Here is a 14,736-nt window from a genome sequence, read left to right on the forward strand (position 1 = left end):
AACTTAACTTCACCTATTTAATATTTATAATTCTGTTGTTTTTTTATTTTTTAAGTTATTCATCATTATATATTTAGATATTTTTGTCAGGTTTCTTTGCATTTTAGTTGACGATATTTCATAACTAAATATTTGGCATCAAATTGATCATAGTTTAAGTAATTTTTGTTGTGAACGCTTTTCATCCCTATTGCAAGTGCTGCTTCAAAGATGCATTTGCATCTTATTGTTTCGAGACCTGTCTCACTACATACTAGGGTATTCAATTAATCGGGTTTCTGGATTAATCGGTTAATCGAGCAAATAATTAATCGAGGTTTAGATTTATTCGGTTAATAATCGGTTAATTTAAAATTATTCGATTAACCGAATAATTTCTATTTTAATTTAAAATTGAAAATACAACAACGAATTTTGTATACAAAAACATAAAAACCAGAAAATAAGGTATTTGAGATAATTATTGTAAATATATCGCATATTTCCTGCAACAACGTCATAACTCAAAATCCGCGTTTTATTAACTGAGTAATACAAAATATGCGCTGTTCTATAATATTTCATATAGTTTTCAAAAAAGTCAATTATTTTTTGTGTGAGAGTGTTTTTTTGTTGTAAACATCAAAATTAAAATTCATGTTTTCTCGTATATTTGATAAGTAAAAATTTGGGTTAAATACAGATTAAAAAGATTATTAGATTATTAACATCTAGTATTTATATTTCTGAAATCGCATGATTTGTTGAAAATTTATTTAAGAAATAGTTAAATGTCATAAAACATTGAAAGACGTATTTCTCGAAACGACTTTTTTAGAATTATGACGATGTTGCAGCAAATGAGCGATGTGTGAGTTTTTTAGGGTTTTAGTGAGATCTTCTGAAATAATCTTTTATAAAAAGAATATAATTTAAACGTTTTTTTCCTTTAGATTTAATAAAACTTTTCTTGGAAAAAAAACCTCTCGTTGATTGTATATGTTGGAGAAATCAAAAGCATTATAAGGAATACTCATTTTTGGATTGTTTTAGATTTTGATTAATTTAATAGTTTCGTTTAGTTATGATAAAAGACTCATTTCAAAAAAGTTTCGTCTATACATGTAAATACATACAAAGTTTCAAATACATGTAAATTAAATATGTCAGTTGTTATACATAGTCACTAATCATGGCAGAACAAGCAAGGTACAATTATTAAAAAGTACGTTCTCAATTATACATTCCCTATAACGTCAAACAAAAGAAAATTAGAAAAAAACAAAACGAAATGTCTAATACAAAAATAAATTAATTAAACAAATTTTTGTGTATTTACTTTTTTTTCGTGAAATATTCAATTCAAATTAAATTTTTTCTAAATAAATATGTGTTAGTTTTAATATAACGTGCAAAACATTTCGAAAACAAAATAAAAAGTGACGTTGTAGGGGTAAATATTGAAAACTCTCCCTAATAATTGTACCTGGTTGGTTCTACCATGGTCACTAATCATGTTTATTGGATGTTCAAAAAATATCTAATTTTAATTTAAAATTTGTATTTGAATTGAAACGGAAAAATAAATACAAAAAAATTTTTTAAAATGGAAAAAAAAGGAATTTCGGTTAATCGGTTAATCGACACAAATTAATCGGTTTATTTGTTATTTGAAAATCGGCAATTTCAAATTATTCGAACAGTTAACCGTCCAAAATTAATCGGTTAACCGATTAACGGTTAATCGATTGAATACCCTACTACATACATATATTCATAATAGAGAGTTTAGTATTGTCAGTCTATATTTTGGGTTTTTGTTCATTCCAAGTAATTGTGGAACTATAAATAAAACTAAATAACTGATTTAGATAATTTAAGTAATTTTTAATGTAGCCTTTCGATATAAACAAATTTCTAGTCTTCCAGCTTGAAAATGAATACAAATACCAAAACACAAAGTAGTGGCATAAAACTTAACAATAAAGTAAATGAATGTAGAACCAAAAATCAACTTAAACAAAACAATTAAAAATATGTTTGTGACAACAAGTTAATGTTTCTTTGGCTTGGGCTCAGGAGGATCAATTAGATTGCTATGGCGAATAACGTCAATGTTGCCTAAACGTATCATTTTTTCTTCCCACAAGGATATTTCTATTCTGTAAACACAAAAAATTAAATCAATTCTGTTTCTCAAATATTTTGCCAACTTACTTGTACTTTTCCAATTCCTTGCGTGATTCCATTATGTAAACATTCTTTTGTTCGTCAGTCAGTGTGCCCCATTTGGCGGTGGCCTTTTGGTGCCATTCCCTGAATGTTTCTTTTTCAGTCTGAGGCGTTGCAATTCTTTCCTTGGCTATGAAACGTAAAAAGGCCGAGGCAGGTTTTTTAGGACGTCCCAATTCCTTAATACGTTTACGCATCATACGTCTTTCTTTTGCATCAATTTGCTCTTGTTTAAGTTCTTTTAGTTGTGAGCGCTGTTCATCTGTGATTTTTGCATCGTATTTCGTACGTGTCTCCACATATTTCTGTTGTTCTTTTTTGTATTCCTCTTGCAAACGCTGCTTCAAAGATGCATCTGCAGTTACCCATTGTTTTGAGACTTGTCTCACTATATCCACAATGGAGATTTTAGGATTTTCAGCCTGTATTTTGGGTCGTTGTTCTTTCATAAAACGAAAGTAGGGTGTCAATGGCTTTTTGGGTCTTGGCGGTAGTCCTGCTTTTTCCTCCAAAGTTTTAGCCACATATGAGGGACTACTCAAACTAAGGTTAGCAACAGCAGCAGGTCTATTGGTTTGTTGTTCCGTAATTAACAAAGATGCAGGCGATGTTATTGCAGCCGTAGGAGTATTTGTTGATGTTGTTATAGAAGTAGAGATGTTGGGTTTTATATTAGTTTCTAATTTAACTGGTTTAATTCGTACAACTTGCCTGCATTTGTTAATCAAAGAACCCAAGAAGGATCCTTTGTTTAAAAGTGAAACTGTTAATATCATTTCTAAAAGCGTAATAACAAATGGTTCACTTTGTTGTATAAAAACTAAACAATAGAAAAGAAAATAAATGCAGTGTTAAGAAATAAATCTTTAATAAAAATGTGTGCAGAAGAAAAATTTACAATAAATTTTACATAAGAAAACGCGGAACCAGCTGAGCAAGAGTAAATGTCAGAAGAACAAAAAAAAAAACAAATTTACCCAAAGATGTATGTTTAGTGAAAAACATTGATAGGGGCAAAAATAAATAATTTTAAAATACAAATATAAGATAAGCTGTTTAAATTTAATAAATAGAAATATACTTTATGAAATAAATACTTCATGTATTATACTTTTATTAAAATTTTCAAAAATTAAAACAATTTTGTTAAATATTGTCACTTGCTGAACATACTTTTACTTGTTTGTTTTTATTTACTGACATACACTGAATATACCTTCAACTAATTACAGCTGTTTACAGAACCTAACCTCATTCAAACAAACTAATATTTTGGCAAGAAGTTATTTTAAACATCTTTTAATAATTCTACTATGACCAATAACGAGGCTGCTTCATCATCTGCTCCTACATCGTCAAGCAAAAAGAAATCCTCAACATCCCAGCTAGAAATCAAAGACAAAGTGCGAGTTTTGTGTTTACATGGCTATCGGCAAAATGCCGATAGTTTTAAAAGCAAATTGGGATCATTTCGCAAACATGTAAATAAATACGCCGAATTTGTGTTTATAGATGCTCCCCACAAGGCTAAACCCATGGAAGAGGGAGTAGAACCTCAGCCTGATCAGTTGAGCTGGTGGTTTAATAAAGATGATGGCTCCTTTAAGGGTACCAATAGGAATGGTCCGGCATTTGGTTTTCAAGAAAGCTTGAAACTGGTAGAGGATACTTGGAAGACTCAAGGCCCGTTTCAAGGTCTATTGGGCTTCTCCCAAGGAGCCTGCTTTGTGGGCTTATTATGCGGTCTAGCTAGGAAGAAGTGTAAGTGGAAATGTTATAAAAATTTTCTAAATTTACCATAAAGTATTTGCTTAATTTACAAAATAAAATTACATAGAAACATTTAAAAATTCCAATTTGTCATATTGTAAATATCTGAAATACATAATGTGAAGATATTTTTTAAAGTTGTGAGTTGAATTTTTTATTTGAAAATGTAAGTAAACTCATAGTAATTTATTGCAAAAATAACAAATTGAATCAAAGTCATTAAAATCGAAATTTAGTCTTATAATAACCAACTTTAATTTATGAGTTTTTTGAATTTCAAGAGGATATTTTTCGTTTGTGTATTTTTTATGCGCATAAAAAACTTTTTGGTGCAAATTTATGTTTGCTCTGGTCATAGAGAATTATACATGGAGACGAGACACTCCGATCTGTAAAAGAAAAATACAGTTGTGGAAGTTCTTAAATTTCTGAATATATCCCTTATTATTGTACATAGTTTGGCTGAAAATGTGAGGTATTAATTTCGAATATCTGAAGATCTATAATCGTAAAAGAATTTAAACTTTATACAAATTAATTTCTTATCAATATACGGAGTTTTTCTGAAAATGGCAACTATTATTTACATATATAAAGTAAATAGTTATTTTCCAATATCTCAGGAATAATAATTATAAATTGGAATCTCAAAAAAACTATTTTATACTTACGCTACAAATTGTGAGATATAGAAGTCAACTTGGTTCAAATACCTTAGGATCGTTTTCAACATGGGGTTTATATAACATTCATTCCGACTCAAAAATATATTGATTTATAAACAGAAATGGGCGATAAGATAGAGAAATTACAAAAATGTCAACAAAATTACAAAAAATATTTGTTTCTCTTTTAAAATATAGAACGGATATGGGCTTGTTTGCTGAATATTTTGCAATCAATATAGTCCATCGATATATAATTGTTTCTCAAAAAATTGTAAATTTCAAAAATCGTTTTTCACTAAAAATTGCTAATTTAATAAAAAAAAAAAATCAAAAAACACTCATACTGGTGTTTCTTTCTCTACATTTACGCTTCTATGCCACTATCTTTATTTCAGTGACATCTATACGCCCGGAATTTGCCATACTCTCGTCTGGCTTCCTATCCGGTAGTTTAGTACATAAAAGCGCTTACGAAGAATCCATTATCATTCCCACACTACATGTCTATGGTTTATCCGATGAAATCATACCCAAAGAAATGAGCCAAGAGTTGGCCAATCATTTTAAAAATGTCGAAGTCCTAGAACATAATGGCGGACATTATTTCCCAGCCACATCCCAGCAAAAACAAACCTATATAAATTTCTTTCAAGATCGTTTGCAAGAGTATTTGGAAAATTTAGAATTACAACAAACCTCAAATGCAGCCTTTGTGGAGGAGCAACAAGGAGAAGAGGTGGAGGGTGAAATACAAACAATATCCGATGATTCCGAGGACAGTGCATGAAGAGATCACGAATTTTATAAGTTTATAAAAATTAATTTTATTTTTTTTTGTAATATTTTGTTTTATTCTTTTTTAATTTTCAATTAATAAAATTAAACCGAAACATAATTATAATTTAAATTAAATAGAAGAAAATAATAAAAATTAAAAAAAGAAAATAATGTTTTTAGTTTTATATTTATTATGTATTATTAATAATGCCTTTAGAGAAAATTAAGGATATTTTTTGCTTTGCTTTACGTTTTATTCGTTTAAATAATTATGAGCTAAAAATCATAATATGTTTTTGTTGTTTTATTATTTTTCGTTTGGTTAATTCTAATCATTTCTTACAAATTCTTTTTCTTTTTTAACGAGATTTTAACAAGGCTTTTTTTAATTATTTTTAAATGTTTAATTGTTACTTTTTTTAAGTCAGAACTTTTTTTAAAGAAAAATCTTAAAAACGGGTTTTAAAAAATAAACGTAAATAAAAATTAAAAAAAATATTTTGGGTTATAGAATTTTTAGTTTTTTTTTTTTAATAATTTTGTTTGTCCGCTAAGCTAAGAATTTTTTTAAATAAGATGTTTTGTTGTTTTATAAACTATAAATTTTTAAAATTTATTTTTTGTTGAGAATTTATTTAAGAAAAGAAGAAAATAAAACTGAAAAATCAAAAACATTGAGCCCCCCTTTAAATATTTTTTTAAATAAATTTACTTTAAAAAAAAAACTAAACTCATTTTAAAGAGAGATTTTTCTCTTGTGAAATGACAACAGTAAATCTTAGCATTTAGTACAACACTTTATGTTTGTTTTTAAATTTAATTATTATTTAGCTTCGGAGAAAGAGAAAAAAATATATTTCAAGCTGGTTAATTTGTTTGAAATGTATGAATAAAACATGTCGCTAGATTCCACGCCTGACTGTCTGTTTCTTTGTCAATCGATTTCTTAAATACATGTTTTTGTTTTGTTTGGGTTTTATTTATTTTTTTCTTTTAGCAATTACCTGTATTTTCATTCGACTTAAATAGTTGTTTGTTTTATGTTTTTTTTCTTGTTGTGTTATTTAAATAAAAAAGTTAAGGAAATGTTAAATGATTGATTGATTTTTTTTGATTAAAAGAAAGTGTTGCTTAATATTTTGCTGTATTTTGCTATTGTTGTTGTTGTTCTTATTCTTGCTGTAGTAGATGTCTCAATTGACTGTCGTCTATGCCACTTGTTCTTTACCATTTGCTGCCTCTTGATTTTTCATGACTTCGGGTAAATCGGGTGGTGATGAATATGATGTAATTTCGAGTGCTTCTATATCGCCGCTTTCCTTTCTGTAAGAGGAATATAAAGAAAATTATTAAATAATATTTCAGATTCATATTGACTTTTGTGTGTCTAATAAAATCTGCTGATATCCTCTGAATTCCTAGTTCTTTAGTAAAGTGTTTGAAATACATTATTTTGTCCAATGACGTGAATTTGGCTAAAATTTTTCGTTTTTAAAACGAATTCTCATATATTGGTGTTCTATAAATAGACTCCACATTATTTATTCTTTTAACTTTCGAGTAAAAAATCCTAGGGCCGAATTGCAGCATTCGTGATCGTATCGAAAAATAACTTCGATATTGAAGTTGTAATTGTAATAAAATGTACTAAGTTTCTTGCTCGAAATCGATTGCCAAAATCTCAAACAATTACGATCAATTTTACTCGATATCGAAAGAGGCAATTCGGTCCATTTTAATATATAAAATCGAGCTATTTGCAGAACATCGATACAATATACAATTCCATTATTTCGAAAGTGACCGTCACATTTAAAGTGAAACAAGTCAATATAAAATGGGTTTTTATTTTGACAATAGGATTAACTTATAGTTGTTAATTATTAATTAGCCTTATAATTAATTGGTACTAAGGTTATTTTTGGAAAATTTTTCGTTTTCAAGATACATAATTACAAAAAATCATGGGTTAAAAAAATTGGTTTTCGGGGCCAATAATTCAAACGCCGATTTCAGCGAAACCTGATGCAAATATGACTAAATTAGTATGTTGTTCTTCGAAGTCTTTAAAAAATGGTTTTGATTTTACCCAAAAATTATTTATACTTTTATTTAAATTTAATTTAAATCCCTTTCGCACGTGACTATTTGTCCATCATGATATTTATATTGTTTCTATTGATAGTTTTACGAAATTTTATATAAACAAGTTTAGTATTCAAAGTATTTATTTTTAAAGAATAACAATAGACTACAAACAGTCTCCTCCACTTCTCAAGGCACGCAATTACATCAACCAAAAGGTTAGACACAGGGACTTAATCCTTAAAGCTCTAAATGACACCTCTTGGGACATGAACAAGGAGACGATTGTAGCGACTACAGTGGTGGCCACCAATTTAAGACAAATACTTGAATTTTTTCATCAACTGAATTTTAAGTGCGATAGAGCCAAAATAAAAGGACCTCTAAGGGTATGAAATTTATTATTAATGTTTCTAGTTTCTGAAAAATGTTAGGAAAAATCGGTAAAACATATATGGACAAAGATATGTGGAAATACGTTGACCCACCTCAGCGAACATCCACTGTTAATAACATGATATGAGCGAAACTAATGGAACTAAAAATACGAAATTTGGTCCGAATATTTTATAATAATAAAAATATAACGATATAAATGTGAGAAAATATTTTTATTCAAAAAAAAAATTGTTTGGTCAAGTTGTAGAATAGAAAAATTTTATGTGTTCGTGGTGAATATGTATGAATTGACACAGTCGAATAAAACACACTTGTGTGTTAAAACAGTCCTCATGCATACATATTTGTGGAAATATTTGAAAAAATAATTGACAATCACGTGGAATTTAGCAAACAATTTTTGTCTTAAATTCCTGGCCACCACTGTAAAAGGCGATTGGTCGCTCTTTTCTCAATTATGCGGCCCCAGTTTAGAAACGGCACAGAATAATACTCTCCGGTCCACAACTGGTTCTGTCAAGATGACGAATGTGGATCATCTACATGAGGAGACCAGGTTACTGTCGGAGACCAGGTTACTGTCGGTCTGACAACTAATGTGTTGTTGACTATCGCTTTCGCAGCGATATCCAAGACGTCTTACTACCGGACGTCGACAGATTGTCAATTGCAAGCGCTCGGAAAACTTTGCATCACACGGCGGTTTCTGAAGCCATTAGAGGCTACAGATGCAATAGAGTCCTAAATAAACACCCCCCTGCGATTTCGTATTGTGAGAGACATTAGCCGGTTCAGTTCAGTTTACTCAACTGCTACCAAGAACGAATTGTTCCTGGCACTTTAAACCGTTGCCACGTCTGTCATCAAAGTCCTCACGACACTTTGCACTTATTCAATTGTCCCACCAGGTCTACAAATTTGCGCCGCATAGACCTATGGCGCAGCTCCCACTACCAACTTCAGACAACAGCACAAATAATTAAATACTATATTCTTATAATTTCTGGAAAAAACTATCGGCCACAGTCGAACTGTTGTAACAACAACAAACTTAACAAAAATATGTTGTGTTGAGTACCATTAAATATAACAAACTAAAATTAATTTAAATGAAAATAGTATGTTTTACTTCGTTCCATTTTTCGTCTAAATTAAATAACAAGAAATGCTTTTAAAATGTATTTTATTGCCTCTGATCAGATGCAATATTATCGATTCCTTATGCTTTTTATTGTATCCCTATGAAAATATAATAAAACAAGGTGTTTCCAAGGTCTTTTTGGTCACGGTGTACATTTTGGCGGAAATGCCCATATATGATATATAGATCATCCATATGTCTCTAATTATTTCGAGACTTTAATGGATACAGGGACTTTATTTAAAATAATTGATGCTCTTTGTGCACCACAATCGAATGTTTCATGGAATGATCGATATTCACATTTAACAATATACAAAATAAACGACTAAACGACCTTGAAATCAATGAAGTATGATTGCGTTGAATTGATGCAGCCAAGGAAATATATATATATTTGTATATATGTATTCCATAAAACATGATTAGTCACTAAGGCAAATATAAAAAAGACTAATAAGGGGTCAGTAAGGAAGACCAGGGATAACAACAAAAATATAATTGACATTAACTTAAATAAAAGAGAAAGCTCTTAATTTATTTAATAATATAAAAGTTCTTTTTATAAATCAAAAACAATTTGATCTCAACAAATGCAATACAAAATGAATGAATAATGTAGAAAAATTAAGAAACAAAATTCTGATTTTTAGACTTTCAACCAGTATCAATCAACGCGTTACTCATCGATTCGAATTGAAGATAAGATCGACTCGGTGCGAGAGACTTTGAATGAAAATTATATAGTATGTATACATATAAAAAATATTAAAATTTTTTGTATAAAGAAACAAACTTTATCAGTAACAGCAGTAGCCAGACAAGGAACTTTCATTTTATGTTAAAAAAACATAAAGTACACAATTAATAAAATATGAGCAAGATTATCTATCTTATGAGTTCATCTATCATTAATAATTTACACTTAAAAGTACAGTGAAGTTGACAGACTAAATAATGAAGTTTTTTCGTAAAATTTAGCTATAAACGATACAATAGTACTTGAAAAATCGGTTAGTCTTTTAATATGTTCTAAAAGATAACTTTTTCAAAATGAAAGAAAACCATATTTATTAAAATGTATTTCTAATTACATTACATAAAGTTTGCGAATTCATAAAAACATTTAATTTTAGATACATTTCAATAAAGGGTTTTTCCTTTAATTTATTTGAACATTTTAATATTTGAATCAGATGTCTTGAATATTTTGACTTTTCTGTGGTCGAAATTCAATGTACCGCTTCTTACACATACAGATTCCCCTTACTGATTCAACATTTTTCTATGGATTCGGAATATGATTTTTGTTTTAAAATGTTGTGTAACCTTTCTTCTGGAATATGTTAAGTACATAGTTTTCTAATATTTTCGATATTTTAAAAATTATTTCCGAAGTTTTTTTAAATTCGATTTGGATATCTCTTGCGTAGCGACAAATAGATAATAGTCATCAATGTATAAAATTGGTTTCTCGATACTTATAATTGAGAGAACACATGCTGTTCATAAAGATATAGCTTTAGCCCATGGCTAATAATTTGTTAATTGCCCAGCGATAATGTATTTTCTTAGTCTTATCCCCATTATCACAATGTATTGTTATGTTTAAATCAAAAGTTATACGGACAGTTTTCATACAATAATTGCTTTTTCAGACAGTATAACTTTAAGTTATCATATAACCAGACATCATGATAATGGGGGTTAATCATATTTTACCTATTAAAAATCGTTGTTTTAGCTAATCCATTTGTAATTATACTTTTAAGAACTATTTTCTTTTTAAAATCAAATGTATGTTTTTTATTGCATTGCAATAAAAATAAATTAAAAATAATTAGTTAAACTAAGGAAAAACTCACCTTAAAGCCAAACCTAATTGAGCAGGTGCTTGCGCCTTTGCTGTTGACATTGTGATGCCATAATCTTGCAAAGTATTGTCATCATCCATAATATCATTATCTTGATTGTATAAACGCTGATCCGCAGGTTTGACTTTTAAAATGCCTAAAAATAGAGTTGACGTTTTGATTTTTATATGATTTTCTTTTAGCACTTTTAAATTTTTTAAATGAGTAGCCAAACAAATGTTGTACATATTAATGACTGTGCTGAACGGCAGACAGATTTACATACCTTCTAGCATACGCTTTAACTCAGCCACTGAAGTATTTTCTTTGGCATCCGTGAAGATGGTTGTTTTGTGTCTTCTAATCATCAGGAACACATCCTAAAATAAATAAAATTATATTTCTAATTCAATTATCCGTGATTTAAAATAATTTATTTAAGCAATTTTATAATTTTGGTCAAAGTTCAATTTAGACTGCCAGTATTAAAATGATAAATTGAAAGGGGGAAAATAAAGAGCGGCACATCACAGTGTAGAGCTTTCGTAAACGATTGTTATCGTTATCCCCGGATCGGCTGGAGTGAACTGTGTTTATTTAATTAATTTGCGTTAATCGCTTTGATTTTGTTTAAATTATAAATCCTTTTTTGTATTTTTTTTTGGATTATTTTTACTTCACTTACCATGTTGCTTGTGTGTTGATCTTTTTTCTTTTTTGATGACAACGATGACGACCTTGCCTGTTTTTACTTCACTTCCCTTTTTCGTTTTTTCGAGCAAAAGATTTAGTTTTTTCAGCTGAAGAATTTTTTCCTTTCGCTCCTAGGCCTTCCTTTCTTTTGCTTTTCCACTTTTTTCGATTAAAATGTTAATTTTTTCTTCTTTCTAAATTTGATTTTGTTGTTGTATAAAAATATATAAGCAAAAAAATTTTTCTTATGGCCTATTCTTTTTCTTCTCTTTTTGTAGTTTTTTATTTTCCCTTTGCAGAGCCGCAATTCTGATAAATGCCGAAAAAAGACAAAATGCTAATTGACAATTTCATTGAGAGGTATGTTCAGTGCGTTTATTTCAAGAGAAATGTCAAATGTGGTATAGTGTGCAAAATAACAGGGTGCATCTAAAACGTATTATTAATGTATTAAATATACCGTTAAATTGAATACCTAGAGCATATAAGGAATGGGTAATCAAAACAAAAAGTAAAATTATGCTTAAAAATAATGGCGTCGTTGTTAAACGAAATTTGGGGATATTAGTGGTTCTTATGAATAAAAATTGTGTACAAATTAAATTAATAAATCTGAAGTGTGTCATGTATTTTATTAAGATATTGTATAAATTAAGTAATGTGCATATAGTATAATATTTAAAAACTTGAGTTTTTAAATGAACATGTAAAATAGTTTAATGAAATGGTAAATATTTTTGCAATTTTTATATTCATATAATAAATAAGACTACTTACTGTTTTTGCAATCTTTCAGTTTTATATCATCAAAATAATGGGTAAGTTTTTCTTGAATTCTTGTGTTAAATTTTTAACTTTCAAAAATTGTTTATTAATGTTGCGTTTTAAAACTATTATTTCCCAATTTCCAAAGCCTATACAATTAAAAAAAAGTTTGTTGATACTCCCATGACCTGTTCGGAGATCTCTGCGGATAATTCATACTGTTTTTCCACACTCTCATTGATTCCATGTGTACAACCTAACTTGTCACTGAATAACCAACTGCTTTGTATGTATGCATTCAAGCCAAGGTTTCCTAGTCAGTGCTGCCGGCTAGTGATTGTCTTCTAAAATATGACTTTAATCTTTAATTGTAGCTTATATGAATGCATTTGGTAGTGGATACTATAAACAGCAGTTCGATTATTCAAAAATGAAATATTGTGCTCGATTAATAAATTGAAAATGTTAATTACCATGTCCACTATTAATAACCCGCCTGTTTTCAGACAAAAAATTAAGTATAATTATAAAAAGATGTTTCGGACAAAATTTGAAGAGTCTTGCAATTTTAGTTATCCAGATATACAAAGTTGATCAAGTACTTTGTATGGAAGGGCCCACAACCACCGTTCCTATCCCAGCCATGTTTAGTTAAACTCCGTACAGTGATGAGAAATTAATTCATATAAAGTTTGAAGAATTTTGCAATTATAGTTCTCAAGATGTTTAGAAATAACTATTTACTTTTTTGGTAGGTGACTCACCCCCTGTTCGATCACTCCTATTTTTGGTTAAACCTCATGCCTCATAAGTAACTGAATCATGTAAAGTTTGAAGACTTTTATAGTTATAGTTCTCCAGATATTCGAAATACTATTTACTTTGTATGGGAGGTGCCACTAATCCAATTCTTCATATTTTCAACAAACCTCCGTACAGTAATAAGAAATTGATTCGTAAAAAGTTTAAATATTTTTACAATTATAGTTCTCTATATATTCGAAATTAACTATTTACTTGTTATGGGATGTGCCAGTAATCTAATCCCGAAAATTTTCTGTAAAACTATGTAAACTGATAAAAAAGCCATTCGGATACAGTTTGAAGAATCTCGTAATTATAGTTCTCAAAATCCCATATACTTGAAAATAACTATGTATATACTTTGTATGGGAGGTGCCACACCCCTTGTTCCCATCCGTCCCATTTTTGGATAAACTTCATGTACTGATAAGAAATTGATTCGTATAAAGTTTGAAGGCTGTCGCAATAAAAGTTCTGCAGATATTCGAAAATACTATATACTTTGCATGGGAAGTTCCACGCCCACTAATCCACTCCCGCCCATTTTCAGCTATTGTAAAATGATAAGAAAGCTATTCGAACAAAGTTGGAAGAATCTAGTAATTATAGATCTCAAGATATTTAAAAATAACTAATTACTTTGTATGGGAGGTGACTCACCCCGAGTTCCGATCCTTCCCATTTTTTTATTAACTTCTTGCACTGATAAGAAATTAACTCATATGAAGTTTGAAGCCTTTAACATTTACAGTTCTCCAGATATTCGAAAATTACTATTTACTTTGTACGCCCACTAATTTAATACCGCCCATTTTCAGCCAAACTATGTAAAATGATAAGATTGCTATTTCGACTAAATTTCAAGACTTCCACAATTATAGTTCACCATATATTTGAAAATAACTATTTGCTTTGTATGGGAGGTGTCACACCACCTGTTCCGATCCGTCCCATTTTTAGTTAAACTTCAAACAGTGATACGAAATTGATTTGAAGTTTGAAGATAGTCACAATTTTAGTTCTGCAGATATTCGAAAATAACTATTTACTTTGTATGGGTGGTACAAATTTTGCCCTCTTTTGTCCCTTTATGGTCCAAGTTAAGAAAAAATATATAGTCTATTATTGCTTCCAAGTAAAGGAATATCTATGTTCCAAATTTCAATAAAATCGGTTCAGCCGTTTAGGCGTGATACTCAAATAAACCAACAAACAAAGACATTTATATATTTATATGGATATATAAACAAAACTAAAAAGTGGAAAATTAATACAATTTACAAGTTTGCAAAGAAAATATGTAAAATAACACAAAACTAACGTTTTGAATTGATTTATAATAAAATACAACTTATTTTTACAAATTGTTCGCGTACTTTTTTTTTAATTTTTCAGATTGAGAGTAATTTATTTTTACTCTCTAAAATAAAGTTACTGCATATTTTTTACTGGAATGTACGCGAACACACCTATTGTCTTAATGTTTTCAATGGAGTAGCGATATAAAGTTGCCTTTTAATGAGTAAGTTAAATGTACGAAATGTACTTACCTATTTTGATATTTTGAGGA

The 14,736-nt window shown here is 29.1% G+C and overlaps 3 protein-coding genes across 6 annotated transcripts; 1 reads left to right on the top strand and 2 right to left on the bottom strand.

Moving 5' to 3' along the window:
* Window positions 1-1,845: 1,845 nt before the first annotated feature.
* TFAM (mitochondrial transcription factor A) lies at window positions 1,846-3,175 on the bottom strand. 4 transcript variants are annotated; one of them, XM_065515727.1, is made up of 4 exons: window positions 3,110-3,175; window positions 2,923-3,031; window positions 2,197-2,778; window positions 1,846-2,141 (listed from the first exon to the last, which is right to left on the bottom strand). In XM_065515727.1, exons 2-4 carry the CDS (start codon window positions 2,985-2,987, stop codon window positions 2,033-2,035), a joined length of 756 nt encoding a protein of 251 aa, XP_065371799.1. In that variant the 5' UTR covers window positions 2,988-3,031; window positions 3,110-3,175; the 3' UTR covers window positions 1,846-2,032. The 4 variants fall into 4 exon arrangements, with proteins under 4 accessions (XP_065371799.1, XP_065371800.1, XP_065371797.1 ...); XM_065515728.1 differs by having other exon boundaries at window positions 3,122-3,158; XM_065515725.1 differs by having other exon boundaries at window positions 2,197-3,031.
* Window positions 3,176-3,495: 320 nt separating this feature from the next.
* On the top strand, window positions 3,496-5,597 carry LOC135963756 (esterase CG5412). Its single transcript, XM_065515729.1, has 2 exons — window positions 3,496-3,972; window positions 5,045-5,597. Exons 1-2 carry the CDS (start codon window positions 3,525-3,527, stop codon window positions 5,434-5,436), a joined length of 840 nt encoding a protein of 279 aa, XP_065371801.1. The 5' UTR covers window positions 3,496-3,524; the 3' UTR covers window positions 5,437-5,597.
* A 786-nt stretch (window positions 5,598-6,383) lies between these two features.
* Window positions 6,384-11,801, bottom strand: EloB (elongin B). Its single transcript, XM_065515730.1, has 4 exons — window positions 11,590-11,801; window positions 11,191-11,284; window positions 10,917-11,061; window positions 6,384-6,749 (listed from the first exon to the last, which is right to left on the bottom strand). Exons 1-4 carry the CDS (start codon window positions 11,590-11,592, stop codon window positions 6,635-6,637), a joined length of 357 nt encoding a protein of 118 aa, XP_065371802.1. The 5' UTR covers window positions 11,593-11,801; the 3' UTR covers window positions 6,384-6,634.
* Window positions 11,802-14,736: the final 2,935 nt, after the last annotated feature.

Source organism: Calliphora vicina, chromosome 1 (assembly GCF_958450345.1).
Source record: "Calliphora vicina chromosome 1, idCalVici1.1, whole genome shotgun sequence".
NCBI classification, from domain to species: domain Eukaryota; kingdom Metazoa; phylum Arthropoda; class Insecta; order Diptera; family Calliphoridae; genus Calliphora; species Calliphora vicina.

Excerpts from the sequence above, each read along its gene's own strand:
- TFAM (XM_065515725.1), bottom strand. The coding sequence starts at position 2,987 with ATGATATTAACAGTTTCACTTTTAAACAAAGGATCCTTCTTGGGTTCT. Across the intron at positions 2,142-2,196 it reads AAGGAATTGGAAAAGTACAA|AATAGAAATATCCTTGTGGG; the intron begins GTAAGTTGGCAA and ends TTGTGTTTACAG.
- EloB (XM_065515730.1), bottom strand. Across the intron at positions 11,062-11,190 it reads GTTAAAGCGTATGCTAGAAG|GCATTTTAAAAGTCAAACCT; the intron begins GTATGTAAATCT and ends CTCTATTTTTAG. Across the intron at positions 6,750-10,916 it reads CAATTAGGTTTGGCTTTAAG|AAAGGAAAGCGGCGATATAG; the intron begins GTGAGTTTTTCC and ends TTCCTCTTACAG.
- LOC135963756 (XM_065515729.1), top strand. The coding sequence starts at position 3,525 with ATGACCAATAACGAGGCTGCTTCATCATCTGCTCCTACATCGTCAAGC. Across the intron at positions 3,973-5,044 it reads CGGTCTAGCTAGGAAGAAGT|TGACATCTATACGCCCGGAA; the intron begins GTAAGTGGAAAT and ends TCTTTATTTCAG.